General features: G+C 26.6%; 1 protein-coding gene and 1 pseudogene across 7 annotated transcripts; one reads left to right on the top strand and one right to left on the bottom strand.

The window, feature by feature from the left end:
* Nucleotides 1-3140: 3140 nt before the first annotated feature.
* Nucleotides 3141-17773, bottom strand: LOC111029066 (H(+)/Cl(-) exchange transporter 4). Of its 7 annotated transcripts, none has more exons than XM_022307906.1 (17): nucleotides 17326-17773; nucleotides 13825-13928; nucleotides 12305-12425; nucleotides 10673-10708; nucleotides 8576-8715; nucleotides 8296-8511; nucleotides 7984-8145; nucleotides 7222-7369; nucleotides 7017-7156; nucleotides 5514-5696; nucleotides 5232-5446; nucleotides 5052-5169; nucleotides 4755-4968; nucleotides 4443-4653; nucleotides 4138-4301; nucleotides 3865-4072; nucleotides 3141-3787 (listed from the first exon to the last, which is right to left on the bottom strand). In XM_022307906.1, exons 2-17 carry the CDS (start codon nucleotides 13906-13908, stop codon nucleotides 3697-3699), a joined length of 2451 nt encoding a protein of 816 aa, XP_022163598.1. In that variant the 5' UTR covers nucleotides 13909-13928; nucleotides 17326-17773; the 3' UTR covers nucleotides 3141-3696. The 7 variants fall into 7 exon arrangements, with proteins under 7 accessions (XP_022163598.1, XP_022163599.1, XP_022163595.1 ...); XM_022307907.1 differs by lacking the exon at nucleotides 13825-13928 and adding an exon at nucleotides 12547-12624 and having other exon boundaries at nucleotides 17326-17772; XM_022307903.1 differs by lacking the exon at nucleotides 17326-17773 and adding an exon at nucleotides 14153-14304.
* A 2559-nt stretch (nucleotides 17774-20332) lies between these two features.
* Nucleotides 20333-21892, top strand: LOC111029080 (annotated as a pseudogene).
* Nucleotides 21893-23706: the final 1814 nt, after the last annotated feature.

Genomic DNA, 23706 nt, shown 5'->3' with positions numbered 1-23706 from the left:
ATTTTTTGGCATTTTTTAGTTTTTAGGTCATTTTCTTAATTTGTTAGGGCATTTTAGAATTTTTGGAGCATTTTTTGAGTTTTTGGAAACCAAGTGTATGAATTTGAAATTTTATTTGAAGATTTGAAGATTTTTACACCAACATGGTTTTTAAATAAAAATAACAGATTATAAGTAGGTACTCGTAATTCGTATTATATTATCGGACAATCGACTTTTTTTTTAGATTTATACTAAAACTATGTATTTACAATTTACACTTGCAATAGATTTTTATAATGCATTTTTTAAAACTTTTTATTGTAATTTATACTAAAATTATTAAAAATAAAAAAAATTGTAGATCATAAAAGCATTTTTTTTAGGGCATTTTTCGGGGTTTTTTAGGGCATTATTTAGAGTTTTTAGGTCATAAAAGCATTTTTTTAGGACATTTTTCTGGTTTTTTTAGAGCATTAAAATCCCAGCCCTAGTTATAACAATATAATACAACAAAATAAAAACAACGACACAATATTATTTTGTTAATAGCTATACAGCCACGTTTGGTAAACGCAATAGAAATTCTTGTGTATATTATTATTATTTATTATATTATTCTGTATCCACTTCCACTACAGAAATATAATTTTTACTACTTTATTAAAAATGATTTGTTTTGACATAGGTAGTTATAACAAATTACAAAATGACATAGTAAAAATTACTTGTTTGCCTAGGTTTACCAAAATTTCGTATATTTTTTTTTCTTGGCAATGTTAAAACTTAGTTGTTGGATTAGGTCAAAAGATTTATAGGTGGTAGGTACCTAATTAACAAAAAAATGTTTGTTCCTACTTCTTTACATTCCGGTGTTTACAAGTTGGCATACTGATAGGTAATTATATTTTTGTTGTCTTCTTGAAAAACTCAACATAACAGTTACCTATGTTAAAATATGGCAGGTTATGCATAACTATTTTGTACAGGTAGATCGTAGACATACAAAGGTATATTTTGATGTTTAAAACTGTAAAATCAATATGATGATACATTACAATTTACAAATAGTAATTACAATAATAATACTTAATAGTTGTTATAATTTGTACACCTTACATTACCTATATTATGATAAAATGTAAATACCTACAAATGTTATTATGCAGGCATAAGCAGGAACGAAGAAGGCCGATATCGTTATTTGAAAACGAGAAACGCTTTTTCGCCAGACGAAAAGTACAGGGTGTGTCCGACAAACAACTATAAATACGGATGGAACTTTAATAAAATGGGCCTCAGCGTGGTACCAAAGCACGGTAGAAAACAAGTGTTAAAGAAAGCGATGTACAGCATCCACGGTATTACACTATACGAAAAGCACCCCACTCAAAGGCCGTCGAATTCCCCCGGAAATTTGGAAATCGAGTCTTTGTGAAAATAAAAAACAGCAACATTTAAAATGAATGTCGTTTTTAAAAAAAAAAAAGTATTACAAGTTCAATTTATGGTGAAAACGATTTCAGGTAGGTACCTATTTTGCTGTACCTAGTTTAAACATATTAAACCCCAAACTTTTCGTCATTATTTACTTATTAAACCAACTATTATTGTTATCCTCTATACACTGTGAAATCTTCAACATATTTATACCCAATTTCAAGCACTTTATACATTATGCCTACTACAAACCAAGTTAGAAAAACGTTTTTATAAATAATAAACACAAACATTTTAATACTCAAATAATTTTAAAAGAAAATCAAGTAGAAGGGTAAAATAATTTAACATAAGTAGATAAGTAAACAACACTTGTTTTCTAATAAAAATTAGCTCTATTTTTTTAGAAAATAAATATATGCTCACAGATTTTGTTCTTGAAGTAGATACATTAAGTGAACTATAAGAAGCTTTTAGTTTATTGCAATAGAAAAGGAATAAATCCGGTTTTTATGTATTTCTATATCCCCTTTTACCCACCACCCTTGCGTTGAGCTTTTAATTTTTGTTGAAAGCTTTAATAAAAAAATAAATAATAATAAAAAAAAATTACTGTATATATAATATTATTAAAGCTCCCCAAAATCAGCTCATGGATTGACAAGCAGTATACACACACGCATAAAGGCGTAATATTGTAGCTATTGATGTAATTTATTTTATTATTAATAATACAGCATGCCTATCTAGATTGAGTTAATTTTACAAGCTTATTTTATAATTAAATATTTGATCCAATTTTATTAGAAAGTAAAGTGATATTTATTAATTTAAGTCATTGAATTATTTATACGTAAATATACATTTTATTCGCTTCATACAGTTGAATGAAATACATTTTTACTGTTTGTTTTTATTACATTAAAAGTATACAGCAAATACATTTTGAAACAAGAGCGACCCACCAGTTCAACTGGTTGAAGATAGTCAATAGTCTATACTTTATAGTAGGGGTGACTATTTTTTTTACATTAATATTTTGGTAGGACATTTAATGTCATAAGATACTGGTATTACCGTCACCCATACTCTAAAGTATAATGTAAAAGTAATTAACAATCTAAAAATAGCAAATAAAAAAATGTATAAAATTGACGGTTTATTGTACAGTTGAACAAGATAATTTTCTATTTAGCTACCAGCAATAAATTTAAAAAAAATGATGTATAATATTATGATTAAATTATATTAAAAAAACTCAAAGGTTTGCTCGATACAATATATACTTGCCCCACGAGGCCACATATTACAATTCAACTTATAATTATAATTATTAAATAATAGTCTATTAATACATATATATAGATTAATTAGTATAGATTATTTAACACAATAAAGAATACCAAATGGTTTTCCATATTTTTTTTAGCTTTATTTTAACTGCATGGAAATATCATATTATTTTGTTGTTAGTAGTAATAATTTATGAAAATTTAAAAGTAAAATTGATTGTTGTCTTAAGATAATAAAAGTAAAATATATTATATTATTATAGATAATTTTAAATGGCACATCAGTACATCACCTATATGCCAGGTTGCATGAACAAACACTAAACATTTAATTAATCAATAGTGAACTAATTAAACAGCACTTAAACATGATTTAGTTGCTCATTACATTTTATTGAACCATTAAATGATTAGAATTTTTATGCAACCCTGCATTAGTGTAATAATTTAAGACTTTAGTTAAGCCATTTATTTTGTGAAGAGATACAAAATCAAAATATTAAATTTAATGTTTAAGGAAAATACGAAATTACAATAATCGTTACAAACACATATAATAGTATACATACATACTAACAGACTAAATGAAGTAAAGAGATTTTTCTCAATGAATTTAAGTCAATAATTATAGTATTTACAACAAAAAATATAATATTATTTATTTTTAATAATATACTTTAGGTTGTTATTTATTACCATCTACGAGCAAACCCATACATTCAAAATGCATCTTACAATGTTCATAGTCGATAAACATAGTTATAATTTTTATATAATATTTAATTTTTGAGTAAACTATTATTCACAATTAACCTTTCCCAAATATTTACTTAATTTAAATATCAAGGAAACTACTATTATAATGTTTTTTAAATTAAGTTTCTAAAACAAAACTTTGAAAAAAAAATTATTAAAATATATAAACAGAAATATGAAAATTGAGCTAAATAATGGATACAAAATCCATATGGTTAATTAATGAACGTCAATGGAAGAGTACAGAACTGGGATCTTCATTATCAACCTGTTTAATGTAACGTAAAATATCTTTCTTAGTTATTACTCCCAAAAGTCTCCTGGAAAATCAATAAAAGAATAAAAAAATTGTAGGTACAAGTTAAAAAAAAAATTTGATTAACATCAAGCTACAAACCCATTGTGTGTAACCAATGTTTGGCGAAGTCCTAATTTTCTGAACATATCGACCACAGTTTCCATAGGCGTTTGATCGGTTATTGTAATTGGGGCCATATCCAGAATTTTTTTTAATTTTAAAGGTGGTGGCATTACTTGTTGAGTTATGTCAGTAAACAGAACTAAAGATTCAGGTAAAAGTCCATCAATGGTTCGTTTTGAATTTTCTGAAATTATTTTTATAATTATTATTTATAAAGCACATAATATAAGTTAATAAGTTGAACCTTACCTAATGCCAATTGCAAATCTCTACGCAACACATATCCAACAAGATATTGAGATTCACGAGACACCACTACTGGAAATCCATTATGTTCAGTTTCTTTTAGTAATATTTCGGTATCTTCTAGTGACATTGAAGACTGAGTGAGAACATTCAAATTTTCAGCCCGACTATATTTAATTATGATAATTATAAATTACAATTCATTTGTATTAATATTATTAAATGTTTGTATGTACATTTTCTTCAATTATACATCTACTTTAATTTTTTCAAATTGTTATTATTGATAAAAAAATGTTAATACTAACCGAGGCTGCATAACATCAGCTGCCAAGGCTGTGTGAACAATATCTTCTTTACTATCCAAAAACGGATAACCATTTAATTGAATATGAGCATCATACATTCCTTCTTTGCCCAGTGCATCACCAACCCATTTGCTAGCCATGACAGCTGCCATCAATGGAACTATGTATCTCACACCACCAGTCAATTCAAACATAATGACTACCAATGAAACTAAAAATTGTATGTTTAAAAAAGTTTATATATGTATTGCACTGTGTAACTTTCATTGAAATTTATAATACTCAATAGTTAACATTGAGTAATCTTGTTACCAGTCATTCGGGTTACTCCTCCTAGAACAGCAGCAGCACCTACCATGGCATATAAGCCAGGAGTAATGCAGCCTTCTTGGCCAGGTAATCCACAACTATTGTCAAAAAACCATAAATGGGGGTGTTTGGCAGCTAATTGTTGCATCAGAATACCAACAATACGACCAGTAATACCGCCCATAGCCAAACTCGGAATAAACAGACCACAAGGTACCTGCAAAACATAGTAGAACATTATACATATTATAAAATCAGCTATACAATTAAAGTAACATTCAATTTTCTTGATTCTTATACCTTTATTCCAAATGTAAAAATTGTAGTGACTAATTTCAAGACAAATGCCATTGATAGAAGTAACATAGCTGTGTATACACCAGGTCCAGCTACATTTGCTTTATCGTTTGTATAATCGCTAAACATTATAAGATCAAATTTTAAAAATTTAAAATTTTAATTTCATATATCAACTCTCACCACAAACCATCATTACTAGATACATCACATTGACTGAAAAGAAGATAAATTAATTGACTAGTTCCCATGCGCGTATATGGATTGGGATATGAAAGTATTGCTGTTACAGCTGTAAGTAATAGTACTTCCATGACTGGATATTGTCCGAGGATAGAGGTTTTACGAAACCGACACCATTTAATATTGCATTTGATAAAAACTGTTGCTATCACACCCTAAATTCAATAATTGTATAAAAGTTATTGCAAAATTAAATATAAATATAAATTTAAACTTAATTACTCCAATAATTCCCAATCCAATAAATGGTATAAGTTCAAAAAACATCCATGGTCTGTGATATTCGACGTAGAACATAACAGAATGTTCGTTGCCAAATGGATTGATTGAACTAAGCACAAATGCAGCAACGAGAGCACAAAAGAATGAACGCCATAAAGTTTTCAATGGAAAATAATAGCTAACCTTAAAAAAAAATTTAAATTTAAAAAAGTTTGTTACTTTAACCCTTTGTTAGTTACACAATATTTTGTGATGTCAGTTGTCACACACCTCAACTGTAAACCCAATACTGCTTATTGTTCTGAACCATTCAAATTATTTTTAATTTGTTATTAATTATTACTACCAAACTCAATTTATATCATATTTAATGTGAAAAAATGTATTATCATTAATATTTGTACTAAACTCGCTTAAGACACTCTCGCATAAGATGCTGTTTTCTTTCAGTCCCTAGACATTTCCTATACTAGTCAATGTAAAAACCACCTGTTAAGCCCTCAATTTTTTTCTATCGCATCGGATAAAACGCTCTTTTATTCAGCAGATTACAATAAATTATATTAGATTTTTTATACTAAAATAGAAATTTTACTAGTTGACGTGTTCTTATCGTTTTATTTTATTTTTTTTATATGAAATTCAAAAGTAAAAAAATATATACATATATGTAATTATAATTAATTTATAAGTGTATTGCCTGTTAAATTATGTTCAATAATAAAAAAATTAATCCCATACTTCAATCACTTATTATTTTTCATTCCCGCATAAAACGCTTTCCCGCTTAAGACGCTCCAAAGAGCTTGTCCCTTAAAAAGCATCTTAAGTGAGTTTTACTGTATGTTTAAAAACATAATAAAATAATTTTTCAGATATAATTATTGATTCGGATAAAAAAATATATTAAGAGCAAACCACACCCACAAGTGTTGTCTCTGTCTTACAAACGTTCAACATAACAAAAACTGGTTCAAAATAGAACCCCACTCAAGCTGTAGTCCAAGCTAAGCAACCAAATTTTCATACTATTAGAGGAGATTATTTACTGTGCCATATCGTTTTGATTTTTTGATTTCAAAAATACAAGAAAAGCTCTTTTTGTTTAAAAATATATTATTTCATTTCAAACTTGAATAACTTTTTTTTTTATTAGTGATATCAAAAAATATTAATGATGTTGTGCAGTTAATGATCTCCACTTAATAGTACAAAAATTTGGTTGCTTAGCTTGGGACTACAGCTTCAGTGGTTCTATTTAGCGCCAAACAGTTTTTGCCATGTTGTACATTTGTAAGATGGACACAACACATGCAGGTTTCATGTTTCCTTAATATTTCTTAATTTTTCCCAAAACATGTTTTTGACCATGGCACTCAAAGTTACACAGTTAATCTTCCAGGTCATAGATGCATCTGTAATATACAATCTTGGGATACATAAGTATCTTGTGCAACAAACATATGGTAATTATGTTCTTATTTAAAAATTGAAATTAATTACCTCTTCTAAACTAAAAAGGACTCCACCAATTGGAGCCCCAAAAGCAACAGAAACCCCGGCAGCTGCTGCTGCTGACAATATTTCTCTCTTTTTAGCTTCATTTCGACCATACTTAGGGAACAAATATGATAAAATATTACCTATAACAGTAACCAGGAAAAAAATATATTTTAATATTAGTACTGATTACAAAAATTCTACTTACCAATACATGAAGCTATATGTACCATAGGTCCTTCTTTACCCAAGCTGAGACCAGCCGAAACACACATCATTATTCCAACAGATTTTATCAGTAGAGTCCACTTTCCTAAGTACCCTCTAATTATAAAACCACTTAAAATTGTTTTTATCTGTAAAACCACATTTAAATTTCATAAATATGTTCTAACCATAATTGGGTGTAAATACTTGATGATTATCTGATGGTTAAAACTTTTAATGTATAAATGTTACATATATAATTTAAGGTTCATACATTTCAATAATTACACTGTAGTGTGTATCTACAAATTTGATATGTCAATGTAATATTAAAGATAGAAACACAAAATTGGTTCTGCTAATGCAAGTTGGTACGGTTGTAAGATATTAAGACACAACAACACATACATGTGTAGCATTCTCTTAAGCTTTTTTTTGTTATTGATGATAAAATATATTTTTTATTATTATTATAATATTGAGCGAGTTTTTTATAATGTGCTTGAGCGAGTATAATACAATATAAATAAGATATAATTTTAATAAGTATATGTCAAGTAAGATTACAGTTAAGAGCACATAAAACGTTGGGGGTAAAATTCCTAGGAAAAAAAATTAAAAAAGAAATATTTTTAATTATAGTTTTTATCACACACGTGTATATTTCAATTATATATTTTTTAAATTTTATTAATATTATTAAAAAAAGGACAAACCACCTATCCTAGGGGTGTACTAATTAAAAATAAGAAAGGAACATTACCTCTGGGACACCAGATCCACATGCATAGGGGGCAAACATTCTGACTAAACCAGCAGCAAGGGCAGCAAATAGTAATGCCCAAGCAATGTAAAATAAATATGATACAATGTAGGCAAAAGGTCCATAGTTTGAAGAAGTCATTATTTCGGACCAATAAAACCACTAAAATAAATAAAAAAATATAACTTGAATAAATACAATTTTAATGAACATTTTTTAATACTATTTTGTCTTAGAAAATATACTGGTTTTTTAAATTAGGTAATAGGATATGCATATTTTTAGTATCAATTAAATACAATAAGCATTTACTTGTGAACAGTTTCCTTTATCTAGCTCGAATGAAGTTTCATTTGATGACCAACAACATTGTTCCATGTTTAACCAAAATGCTTGAGGACAAATGCCAAATTTTAGATCTGACATCCATGATGTTCCAATGTCGATTATTGCTGCAACAGTTCCAGTCACAAGTCCCACCAATAATACGCAAAGCCAACCAGACCATGCATCTTGAGCTGATTTTATCTAATTCAATTTTTAAATATTTAATAATACTTAGTTTAATAAGTAAGTTAAAATATTATCATACTAGATCAATAAATGAATTTTGTTTGCGTTTTAGAATATATCTATGTCGCATCCGATCTCTTGCAATATCTCGCTGCCAATCAATTGTATGAAAATCTTCATACTGCCCAATTCCAGGAATATCCTCAGTTTCACCAGATCCTATAAATATAAACACAAAATAATACATGTTATAAATTTAATTACAATTTGGAAGGAGGTCTTGTACAAGGTGAATTCAAGAGCACATTGTTATTAATTGTTGTATATTTTACAAATATGATTTCTTAATTTTATGATATAAAAACAATACTTAAAGGAATAAAGCAACCACAAAAATTAATTTTTCTAATTCAATAAGCAATCTACCTTACCTCCTAAAGAAACTGTCTTGCGATACTCTGAATACAAATTAAGTATTGTTCTACATTTTGAATAACTACACATTTTTACTTGTTAAATTTTAGAAGAATAATTGTTTGTACAATAACTAACACATAAAGCAGGGTGAAATTGAAAAATAACATAATTTGTGCATTTGCGTTACTCATCTACTTGTGAATAGTGATAGTGTTAATGTCTTTAGTTAGAATATTTGGATAACAAATGCTATTTTTGGAATAAAACCCAATTAGTTATTAGTATTATCAATAGTTATAATTAAATAACAAAAAATTAAATTAAATTTATTGCACCAAACTTTACAATCAATTTTACTCCCACTCAATAATCAAACGAGACAAATTAAATAATAAATAAATGATTGAAAATTTAAATTTGTTAGATCAAAATCTCAAAACAAAAAACATAATTTTCCATTAATATATTAACAAGGTTTAACCAAAATAATTATAGATAGTTAGGAATACAATAAAATATGTAGGCATTAATTTGTTTTTTCTGGTGTTATATTATAATATAATTGTGGAAATATAGTAAAAACTAAATAATTTCAACCAATAACGACTTACAAGTACTTTACACAACTAAAAATATGTATATATGTTAGGTACTCGTGTTTTATATTTATTTATTTCTAAATATATTGTTGTTACCAGACAAATAATAACCATCCTAGACAAAAAGAAATAATTTAAATGTTTATCATTAGTTAATTACTTAGTATTACAACAAATGGATATAATCATTTATCATATAATATTATAGATAATAATTCTTAACTAATCTACAAGTAACAAATAAGTTACTATTGCATAACTTACAATACATTTTTATTGTTTATAACAATTCAATTTTTTTTTTAAATTTTTTATTAGAGAATATATAATCTATACATAAAAGCATAATCAGAATATGGGCTATAATAAATGTATAAACATGAATAGGGTGAGGGAAGAAACCATCCAGTGATCGCACTTCCTTTTGCTTAATATATTTATTATTTACATATTTTTTTAGAAAGTAGTTGTTAATAATAGTTAATTATATATGTATACATTTTTTTTTTGTTGATCATTAAGAAGATCTCTGCACCAATTTTTTTTTAGTCGCCGTGGTGGATTTCCTGGAATTGTGAGAGTGGCTAGACCGGATATTAGAGGGTTAGGATGAGAAGACAATTTGTTGAAGAAACGTTTATAGTACGTTTTAGCTTCTTCATGAATGGTTTTGATTTTTAAATCAGAATGAAGAGTAAAATTAGAAATGTAAAATAGGGCATTGGTGATGGAGAACAGTATTTTGTTATGAATGGTTTGTATTTTGTTAAGGTTGAATTTTTTGGCATTACCCCAGAGTTGTAGTCCATATTTCCACATAGGCTTAATTAAGGATTTTTAAATGAGTTAGTTTTTTTTTCATACGTGTTTCACCCAGGTGAGTCGCCGATCAATGGTTAGGCCTAGATACTTAACCGATTGAGATGAAGGGATGGGTATGTTAGCTAAGGAAACTTCAGGGCAAGGGGCATGGAAACAATTCAATTTCAAGATCTAATATTTAACATAGGTTTTAAGCTCAATATAATATAAATAAAACAAAAATTTAGAATTGTAATCACTGAAACCAAAAACTTCTAATGGTTCTAAAAGCCAACAAACTACAAGTTCAATAAAAAAAATTGTCATAATACTCATGACTTATAAGAGACACAACTCACCAAAATTTATTGTTCCCGCAAAAATGACATCAATACCTTCAATTGTTATAATGTTTTAACATAAAACAAAAACATATATGTTTAAAAACTATGTTAAGACTTATTAGTTATTATTAATTGTAATGAGAAAATTTATTTTTATAAAAATATTTGATGTCCGAATCAAAATACAAATTTTTTGCATAAAATAATTGTTAAGCTAAAAATACAATTATTTAGACATCACTGATTTTCAAATTTAAATTTTAAATTAAATACTGTCATAATAAATTACACCTAACCCTGTATTTTAAATCGATCAATTTAGAACTTTTAAAGACAAAATATCAAGTAAGTAAAATATTTTGATTTTTTTTACTTTAATCACCTACATTTCAAAAAATTAGATTTTAAAATAATAATTAAATTTTATATTAAATTATCTTATTATTGTATTTTTTCAAAATAAAAATATTTAAGCTATTAGCAAATTGTACACAAAATATTGCATTTTTATGAAAAGGTTAGTTTAACTAAATGCAAATAATATAATATGTAATATGATACAATTTAAATAAAAATTCAAAGTAAGCTTAGTAGTTGTAATAACAAAGTATTAACTTTGGTATTAACTAATACAATAATTCTTAAAAATACTTTCACCGTTCACAAAAGTATGAAATTAATTTAAAAAATCTCTATGATATTTATATTTAAATAATACCATAACATATGATGTATGACGTATGTATATTTACAAAGAAACATGTTATAATACACTGTATAAAACTATAAAGTAATTAAGTGAATAAAAAATCATAAAAGTTGTTACTACAAAAAAGGTTGAAAATCGTTAAGTGCTATTGGCAGTATAGCACTACAGTATTATTAGGTAAATTCTTTAATCAAATAATGTTTTGTCTTTTTAACCACTAAGTACATATTGTACACATGACTAAATTATGATTTTATTTAGTCATAATTTAACTATTTAAGTCAATAAGATTACTGTCATTCACACTACCTAATAGAATTTATTTATTCATTAATTTATAACTAGTATTCTTCTTGTGTTTAACAATAGCTAAGTACTTATAAATTAATTTTTTTTATAAAATATTATGGGCCAAAAAAATGAAATAGTTTACAGAAAGCTTTTCTTCATTATTTTAACAACATAAAAATATACAGAATTTACAAGAACAATAACTTATTTAGAGGTCTAGTGATCTCTTTGTTTTAAATCAGTAGCATTTCATGTATTGTTGAATAAGCAATGGGGATCAAATGATTTTGTCATGTTAGGGGGAGTGGTTGACTTTTAATATGCACTCGGTTATAAAAATATAATTTATAATTTATATTGTTATAAATATTGATAAAAAGGTTATGGAGGATCTAACTCTATCATTGCTACTGTTTGACAGCCGCTATGTATAGATACATGATACAATGGCTATTGAAAAAAAAATAGAAGGGGAATACAAAAATATAAAAGTTGATTATCTGAAGATTTTGATTTCATATTAATTGGGATATAAATATATAATTATAGCAGAGATACGTTAGAATAGTTTTAAATAAGGAGTTTTTCGTCCTCTATGTCACCCCATCCAATTCAAGCACTGACTATATTAAATATAATTATATTACCTGGTAAATTAATTGGTGATCTCTGATTTAAAGTACGTTCAGTCATTGTTCCTGAAGTTGTAATGTCTATCATATCATCGTCCGAACTAATTCCCACATTTCTTTCAGTTAATTTTTTCACCTATAATTGTAACAAAAATATAGAAAGTTGTGTTATGTGTCAAACTTAAATGTTATTCAATTGTAAGTGCACAGAATAAAAAATAATAATTATAAATGTGCATAATTATGTAAACACTTACTCTCATATTATAAAATTTTGAAAATGTGATATTGAATAGACATCAACTAACTACACAGTACAGGCTACAAACCACCACCTAAAAATTGCTCAACGTATAGATACGCATAATACCTGATCTAATAGTATTATTATTGCCAATTGCTATTTATTATTTATCAACCGATAATTCAGTTATAAATGTGAAACTACATATCATATTAATATTTGGAATGTAATAAATATAATTATTACAAAAGTATAAATAGGAAATCTCAAGTATATTATTACTAAAAAATAATAATATGTTAGATAACTGGACTATATACTATTTAAAATTACAAAAATAATACTATTAGATAATTAATAAATATAAAAACAATACAAAATCATAATTAAAAAGTAAATTGTCTAAAATCAATTATATAACATGTTAATACATATAAACTCAATTCAATTTAAATAAAAAGATGACATTTTTGTAGCATGTTAAAAATGATATAGATAATCAATATTGAAAGATTAACCATTATATTAATTCAATCTTTCCATATTAAAAGAGCATAGCAACAACATTATGCAGTTAAAATTGTAAAAAAAATAATCATAATGTTAAATCCAGTGTTTTTGATAGGCTTCATATATGTATAATGTATATACACCGTCCTAAGCATATTATAATAATATAATTTAATCATATCATTATTTTTTTTTTTTTTTTTAAACAAATTTAAATAAAAGTTGGGTAATTATAAAATGGAATAAAATAAAATATATTATATTGAGAAGAGTTAAAAATAAGTTTTATAAATTCTATTACCTATTAATTTTGTCTAAGGTATTTTTAAATATATTAAATTACTTTAAACACAATGAATATATAATATTTATTAATATGGGATAGGTACCAATTGAATAAGTAAATACATTGTTTATTGATTGAAAATATTTAATTTATATTTAAATTAGCAATCTACAATATTATTTATTGATATTAGTTTGATATCAGTAACGCCCCTCAAAATGCTAGATAAAGAGAACATACAGATAAATAGTTTATAAATCTATGAATGTGACTAAAAAATATAAGCTATGTTTTATTTATGATCAAGATACCTAGTAAGCAAACTAAATTAAAATATTTCACAATAAATTCAAGTTTCACTCCAAACTAATAGATTCAAAATAAATTATTTAAAAGCTGAAGGTACCAAAAAATATTATCAACAAAGTTATTTTCAAACTGACATTCACATTCAACTACAAAAGAAGCAATTTTTACTCAATTTGCAATTAATACCTGTTTAACAGCCTGATAGGATGTAGAAGGCTTATTGGGGAGATCATTTTTTCGAACATTGCTTGTTAATGGTAAATTTTCCATACTTGAAGAGAAACATATTTCTGAATTTTAAAAACAATAAAATAATTAGTTTTATAAGTAAATTGCAAACAAGTAATTTAAACATTTTATTTTAATAACAGTCGTAATAAAATTGTTTACAAATATGATTAAAGAATTCATTTATTATTTAATATCCTAATACAAATCTTCAATGATAGCTAACAGGTAAATTTAGATAGCACATAAGTATATATGTACATTGTTATAATTTATTTTTACATACCCAAAACAACTTTGGAAAATTTAATCATTCTTATAGTTTAAAAAAATGAAAGAACAAGTAAATAGTTAATATACACTATGTCTATTGACAATTACAATAACACGAGCCATAATATTAATGTATCATTATCTAATTTTATATTTTGCAAATAGTCCACTCATTCATAACTAATTAAATTAGGATTAAGTTTCATAATATTTAGTTATTATATGAATTTCGATTTTAAAGATTTACAATATGTTGCAATAAATCAAATAATAACGTAATAAACAAACATATGGGACAATAAATCATTTCATATCTTCTTTTGGAACTGAAATCTTGTCTATTGTTTTATAGTCACTTATTATATCTATACACACGTTTGTGTTTTATTTGATAATATATTATTCATAAAGAAATATAGAAGGTCAATAAGAGATTAACAAATATTATGATACCAAATAGATAAAAACAAGAAAAATATTTAGTAATTATAGATAGGTACTTGAAATATTAAATGTACCTAGTAAAAAATGATATAAATTGAAGAAAAGTTTTTGAAAGATATTCAGAAATAAATAATATTATTAAGAAACACTTAAAAGAAAAAATTGTAAATCACCAACTTGTAAATAATAATAAAACAATTATGTAATACAAGCACTTCAATGACTTCTTGACCAATGTGTATTTTTAAATAGTAAATTATTTTGGTTATGGTACAAATTTACATATACCTTTTTGACCATGGACTATAGTTCCTCTTTGATAACAAATTTTGGAAAAAATAAAGAGGCAATAACAATCAATTCTAAACATATGCTTTTATTAGTATTTAAGACTGTTGAAGTGAAGAATAATGTAGAATGCTTAATATAAAATCTTCAGAATTCAGAGGCAATATTGTGATTTGCGTTGATTATATAATTAGAATCAAAGAATCATTTTTCTTAATGAATTTTTGTGTTCTCTATAACTACCTAACAAAAAAGTGTTACTTATAAATTATATTCTTTATCTGTTAATAACACTTACATTACTTTATATAGATTTGAATTTTTATATTATTGTTTTTGTTACTTATTTTATTCTACATATTATGTACTCTATGTCTTTCGGCGTTAATAATTAAAATAAATAAATGTATACAAAATAAGTTTTTTTTTATTAATTTTATTTTTCTGTTCTTTATTTATTTAGTAATAAAGTGTGTTATTTAATATGATATTTCATTTATAAATAAAGAAGCAGCTATGATTTTAACTTAAAAAGGTAAGTGCAAACAATTATGAACCCGTTATGAACTGATTGAATGTGAAATTAAACGTATTAAAATAAGAAACTTAAAACAAATTGTTAAACAAAAATTCATAAAAATACAGTCAAACTTAGTTAACTTGGATTTGGAATTTATAATATCAACTTGATTAAGGATAATCTATTGATGTAAGAACTTTAAAAGTTTGGAGCGGGATAAACCTATATTCATGGTGTTTGTAAATTAATTGAAAATGTGATTAATTAAGTAATTATGTAAGAGGCTGTGACTTGTTGGTAAGTTTCTCAATATAAGTATACACCACTAATTATCAATTTATTGATAAAGAATATACATTTTTGAATTAGGTAAGCCATAAAATATAACCTGCAATGCCTGATACAATTATCAAGAAAGTCTTGCAGTAAGAGTCGTTCACAAAAAATATTCAACAGTTGGAAATTTAAAAATATAATAGATAGGTAGGTAATTAGAAGTTATAAACTTTAATATAAGTTATCAGCAACATCAGCAATATTTGACTGCATTTTATACAACTTTGAACTAATTGTATTCTTGTCGCGTGTGGTCTACGGCACATTTCTACAAGTCATATTCGGTCTACCGCATACTTGTCATCTAAAAAACATTATGTTTCTGAAGACATATGCGGTCTATCACATACATATTGTCTACCTATGATTATTCTCAACAATTCGACTATTCAATGAAGATTAAAGTTAACTTAATGATGTTACTTCTATATCAATAATATAATACTATAATAAAACACCGAACTACCAATAATCAGAATTATTAGTCCTACACATATGAAATAATCAGTTTAGTTTGTGCATTGTGCTGTAATACCTATGTGATACATTTTTTTTATGTTCAAACATTATGTTAGACAAACATTTCAATGTAATTATTTAATCAGAGGAGAATACAATAGCTTTTTTAAAGGAAAAGGGTCTTATTAAAATTGATACTCCTCCTTGTGTAAACTGTGGCTCGTCAAAAAAATGTTATGCTAGGAAATAACGGGGAAAATATTGAGCTATCATGTGATGTACTAAAAGAAGTTGCCAAAAACCTCAATCTGTTTCTCAAAGGCAACACTTTTTTTCACGTATAAAGATAAAAATGAACAATGAAATAGTGGTTTATAGCTGTTAGAAATTTTAGAATCAGCATATTATTGGTGTCTTGAAATAACTACAAATGGGTACCATACTAAAATTAACAGGATATGGAAGTCACACAGTGCACAACTGGATAAATTTATGTTTTAGTAATCAAAATTATGTCAATGGGTGTTTGGTATGTGTCAAAAAGAAGAAAATGGTGTTATCAAGGCAAGATACATTGTCATAGAAACAAGAGACAGGCAGACATTACACGGGATAGTTAAAAATGAAATTGAAATTGGTACAGAAATACACTCGGATGAATGGATATAGGACATTATTATAATTATTGTACATAATTAAATCAAATATACTTTAACTCTACTATAGTTCTACTATTTTAACTATTAAAGTATGTGATATACCGCATATTATGATGTGTATATACATGTGCGGTACACTGAATAAACATGGTAGATGACAAGTGTGCGATAGACTGCGCACGACAAGAATACCAAACTTATTGCCAAACTAGAACATTATCCTATTCAACCCATATTGAAACCTACAATAGGAAATATATATGAGCAGTTGTTTTTACAGAGTTACAGGCATTTGAAGATACGACACGAAACCAAATAGGTACTTGAAAATATAAAATCAATGAATAAATTATGAAGTTTTTAATTGGGAAACAAATTGGTTGGGTAAGGAAGAAATTAACAGCATGAAAAATAAATAAAATTGGTACAATTTTAATTTAAAATCAAGCCATGGTATTCAAGAAGGCGAATTCAACTTACATTTTATTTTTGAGGACCAGCAAGACATTTCTGACTCGTGACGTGATGATCAAATGAATAGTAGGTGGATAAAGATAGGTATTATAATAACAAACTAGTTATACTATTTTTGATGACGGAATGTTATATTATTAAAACATTTAAAACATATTTAAAAAGTACAACATATTTTAATTTTTATTTAATATTCATTGATAAGATGATAAGAAAATGAATTCGTGTCCGAAGATTCAAAGGCGAGTGATTAGTTGTCCGTCGGCGTTGTACCTATGGGCGAATGTTATGGAATGCGAAATAGTGAAATATACCTATGTGGATGATATTTTGCAATTTCGTTTAATCAAAAGAACTATGATAACAGAATATGGATGGATTTTGTTTTGGTGTAATCACAGTCCACAGATACACACAAAAAGCCTTTATTAGCCGACTGCACACAATTTAAGATATACAGGTTTCTCAACGCAGCATTATTTTTGATGCCCGATGTTTATCCTCGATTGCGGCCTGCGGGAAGCGTAGCTAGCGCCCAAGCGGAAATTTATGTAGTAGGTGAACAGCTGATTTTTGGGCATAAACTGCATGTCTGCATGCTGCGAGCATCACTCTGGAGCACGATGTAGATAAAATCACCTACATCGTGCTCTGGAGACTAAATTATTTCTATTTTCTATACTGCTTTGAGTATCCTGTATATATTAAATCGTGGTCCATACCAGAGTCAAACAGTGATATTCATAACCAAAAAATAGATAAATTATTTGATTTTTTAAATTCCAGAAATCCAATTTCAAAAGGTTATAAAAGCCCTATTTTTAAATCAAATTTAACATTTTTTAAAAAATCTAAAATGTTTCCTTTTATAACAGAACAATATAAATGCTTTCATCAACTTTTTCTTCTGTCTTAAATATAAAAACAAACTGCTTTTCACTACAAACAAAAAAACATTTATTATTGTGTTTTAATCGGTGTAAAATCCATGACTAAATAGATATATTTAGTCATGACTCTTGGTAAAATCAATGTTTGTAATATCTACAAAACTGTTTACGGAAACCTATTATTTTTCACAAGATCATATTGAATTGTTATTTGGACGTAAACGTCAAAGATATGGAGCAAATAATAGTTCTAATGTGGTACAGTTTAAAACTGCTATAAAACAAATATTATTAAAAAAATTCTATTGCATGCTCTACTAACATTTGATGAAGTCATAACATCCGCAATTTTTCTATTTAAAGTGAATAAAAATAAACATAATGCACTACCCTTAGCAGTAACTGAATAACTGATGATGATAAAATGGAGATTTTAAATAGGTACATGTGATTTATTGAATAATACAAATTCTAGTTACGACGACTGCAAAAATCAATATTCTTGCTTTTAATATGTAGTTTTGACCGAATTTGAACTTAAAATGGTCTGTAATTATAATAACTGTGTTTATAATTTTATATATTTCGCAGATTTTTTGGTTACATTATAAACTATTTATGAGAATCCTTGATTTAAATTTTAAATTTTAATCTTTGAAGTAGAACTATTTGTAACTACAATGTAATTTTAAAATGTTCGAGATTTTGATAAATTTTGTCAATATTTGAACTTTAAGTACTTATAATAAAAATCATGCCTTAATATGTATCAACTACTTTAATAACAATTTGTCGAGCTTTTTGACCCAGAAACCTGTAAGCACGCTCATGTGCTAATATTAATCCCTATATTTATCTCGTCTATACACCTATCTGAAACGTATTAGCCGTTAGGTATATATTATATAATAATATAATATGCACCTTAGTACCTTACACTTACTGTTATATGAATATAAGCTTTCAATTTCTATGATCAACAACCAGAATAAAATGAGTTAAATTGATACCTACATCATAATATTGTAATATAATAATAGCATAGCACAATAATAATAGTACTTTTAAATCATTATTTATAATTTATACATAATAATATATTATTCCAGAAATCCAGACCACGATTTAAGATTCACAACCTTACAGGTTGCCCATCAGCATATGATAAGGTAGGTGGTAGGTACCAAATTGAGTTCTTTATGGTGCTGGAAATTACAGCAAGCGCTCTCTGTGAGAGAAAATTATATTACGGTGTCGCTGCTGGCTGCCTGCTGAATTTTAAATGTCGTAATTCTTTTTTAGTTTTCTTTTTTGTTTGTTCTTTGTTTTTACTAATTTAATTTAACAATTTTATACTATTTTCCAAACATTTTATTGAAGTCTGCTATCAAACTGACAATTGTACAAGTTTAACAGTAATTTAATATTAGAATGTAAGTCATATAGATTTTATTATTTTATTACAATAATCAAACTACATACTTGTTAAAGACCTATTTAAATATTAATACTTAAATACTTTATCTGTATTTTAAATACATTTTAAATACTTTTAGGCAGAAGTATTTCAAGTATATTTTAAACACTTATTATTATATTTTGTATTTAAAAATACTAAATACACAATTTTCAAGCAAGATATTTACTATTTAGTTTGGTTTATCGATTACTTAGATCAATTGTATATAATCTAAGATCGATTATGAAGAAATTGTTTATCGTCGATGAATTAAAGACATGACGATTGACGATTATAAATGTTGTTATCGACGAACAAAGATATTATGGGAAAAATAATATTTCCCGTATTTCGTATATCTGTTTGGCTATTTATAGTTCATAGTATCATTATCATAGCACGTCGATACCCCGAATCCCAGTATCCCACACACACTCTGTCACTCGTTATTCGTTAATATTTTAATAATCCTTAAAAGTTATTTTCTTATGTATTGACATTTTACGTTAGTTTCTAGTCAGTCACCAGGCACTACTCATTGGAAATTGTTGTAATTTTATTGTTCTGTGTCGTGAGTCCTGGCTAGAATTGTTTTAAAATACTCTGTATATTTTAAATTTTTAAATTAAAGACTTAACTAGCATGGATAACAAAAATAAACTAATTCTTCCCGTGGAATATTTATAACATTCATTATAAAGTTATTAAAATAATAAATAGTTGCGAGTTGTACACTACGTACGAAGTATCTTGCAAACATTGTATTTGTGCGAAGACACGTACTGCTGATTCACGTGCCCCATAAAATCTTCGCAAGCATTTGAAAGTAAGTAGGTACCTAATGGATAATTTATTCTAAATGCATATTTATTATTACTATGTAATTGTAACAACTGTCCTGTGTGCCTTCTTAGTCCTTAGATTCTATGATTGTACAAATTAAGTGAAATTGTATAAATTATCGGATATAAAAATTACTTAGTACCATCAATATTTATTATTTTTACCTAAATGTTCTAAAATGCATGGGATAAACATAGTAATGTCAAGTCTGTTAGAGAATTACTAGCTCCTGCTACTACTGTTTCAATAGATGTTAAAAGATAAGTCAACTCTAAAATTCATGATAATTCTGATATAAAAAAAAATCAAAAATGTAAATACTGTTCAAATGTCAATACTTAATTGTTCAAATCGTAAAAATTTGACTTCTCAAGGTACTGTTGATTTAGTATAATAAATAATAATATAATATAGTAATAGCATGTACGTGTATTTCTATATTAGTAAGACTTAGACAGTACGACCTACCTAACTTAGATTGTATTTTACAGAAGACCTTGATCAACTTAGAAGTCATAATAAATGCAAGTATACTATTCAATTTAATATCTTATGAAAGTCTTAAAACAATTATTTCTAAAGGCTATCCTGAAGGAGCTGTATTATGTCTCCAGACTTTAATGAAACACATAAATAATAGCTATAAATTTGGTTGAATTTGTATCAACAACAGTAGATGCTTGATCTACATTTAAAAGGTAATTCTAATACACTTATACATTTAATTTAATTTTCAGTACTTATTTAGTATGTGAAACTACCACCTACAGAGTAAAAATCAAGCTTAGTATATCAGTATATGTATGGTGACAAGCTATAATACAACCAAATAACCAATATATTTATTAGTCCTGATTAAACTTAGCAGTTAACACATACTAGAAACAGTAGAAACCACATTCTTCCAAAATATATTCTACTAAATATACTCAGTACCTGATACCCATATCCTAATAATACCTCTTCCTCGAAATGCTTTTGGGAAATGAGAAAATTCCCATACAAATTTGTACCTATTGCATTTTCCCACAAATCTAATGATGCTTTGGGTACCTATACCAAAAGTACTACTTTTGTATAGGTAGTGTTTTACAATAAGGAATGCAGTACTTAATTTTATTATATTTTTCCGATTTGAATAAATATTTTTTTATAGTTTTAAGATATCCTACGAAGTCTCAAATCTCAAGTGTAGTAGAAATTATACCATATGTTGTACTAAATAACAAAGTTTTATATGCGGCTAAGTAATAAGAACCTAAAGTATTTATATACATATATATAAATTAACTCAATTGATTGGCCGTTGGGTAAATGTTTAGGGAATATTTAGTAAGTATTTTAAAGCTTACGGCAATGGTAGGTCAAATTTTCAAAATATAAAAATTAGCTAAGAAAGAGAACAATCTGTGACTCAAAAATATCGGGATTTAAAAATACCTGGTGTATTGACACAATTAAATTAATAAATATTAAAAAATAATAATAAATAAATAATAGGCCTTTCAGCCTTTGCTTTTGGTGAATAACTAAATGTCGTCAAATTACGGATCATTTTTTTGACGATAGGTTTGTTCACTGTTTTATGCTTTTAACTACATATCTTGTCTTAAACCATAGCCTACATTTCTACAATATAATTGTCTACGAAAGTATACAATCGTGTTTTGTGGCGAATATATTTCACCCGTGCTTGCGCCATCTCGCTGGAGAGATGACAACAAATTCGTAGAATATAATATAGTACTTGTAACTTGTAAGGAACACTAGATCATGTTAAACTTATCATAATATAATATTAATTGTATAATTTTTATAACACCGATGCTATAGATTCATTTTTTCAGTGTATGTACCTATATACCTATTAGGGCTATTTCATAAAGTATTATAATTAATGGTTATACTACCTATATGTTACCAGTGGAGTTGTACTGTGGGCTGAACCTTGGAAGGTACCGGGGGGTTATTGGCGATTATAATTGACCAAAAAATACATCTCACAAGGAATTAATTATTGCTGAACATTTCGGTGGTGGGGGGGGGGTATTCACAACCCTCTCCCTGCACGGTTAGTATAATAGTACGGCTGTATAATATTACTATATAGCACATAGTATGTAGTGTATAATACTTTTTTATCGTGTCTAGGGTTGAACTGTGCTTGATTTGGAAAAAAACTAAAAGGGGGACTCAGTGGATGTTTTATGAACGAGTGTTCCATACTGAATTAACTGCCACATTACTGTGGGGAGCGAAGCCCTCCATACCCCCCTTCAACCTCCCTTAATCCCAAAAAGTTATTTAATTTATTATTCAGAAATATTTTAAAAGAAAAAACACTCGTTTATTAATTATTTTTTTTAAAACATTAAATGTTCAATTTTTAATTAATTATTCTACACACAAAAAAAAAAACTTTAAGTACATATTAAATAAGGTCCATAAATGTTCATATGAACTATCTTCATTTTTAAAAGATCGTTTAGGACAGTTTACTTCATCGGAATTTCTTTTGGCACTTAACCCAGCTCTCAGCGTAATGATCTGGTTTGAACAACTGAATGATAGGTAAGACGCAGTTAAGAAAAACCAATGAAGATATATGCCCTGTAGTCAAAGCATTTCTTTTTGATGTAACTTTAATGTTCATCGCACTGAATGATCCCCCACATTCAGAGGAAGAAATGATTCTAATTTCTAAATTGATTCCATTTTTCAATTTCTGCTAATCAGGTATGAATTTTTTGATGACAAATTAAAATATATTACTAAAACTTTAAAATGACACAGAGTTATACCTTATTAATATAATTCATAAAATAGACTTATCCTAATTATGAATTTATAAACGATTTAAGGCTGAAGGATTCTATTATCTATGAACGTCATTTTCACAAGCCCATGAACCATGGTATTAATAATTATACTTTGGTAGTTGGAGATAAGACGAGTTATTACATCATCCAATGACATTATAATTTAATTTTGATTTATAAAGATTTTTTTTTTTTATTTTTATTAGAAATAAACAATCTATGTATACAATTAATGTACAATAAGCTTATGTGCTAAAAGAAAACAGGACTTGAAAATTTGATTAAGAAGCCACCCACTGGCAACACTTAGCATGACTTATTAATATATATATTTATTTATTTTACTTATTTTTTTTAATTTTTAATTTTTTTTTTT

This window comes from Myzus persicae, unplaced genomic scaffold (genome assembly GCF_001856785.1).
Source record: "Myzus persicae strain clone G006 unplaced genomic scaffold, MPER_G0061.0, whole genome shotgun sequence".
In the NCBI taxonomy this organism is placed as follows: domain Eukaryota; kingdom Metazoa; phylum Arthropoda; class Insecta; order Hemiptera; family Aphididae; genus Myzus; species Myzus persicae.
Note: the sequence above shows the minus strand (reverse complement) of the source record. Positions and strands in the feature narration are given on the sequence as shown.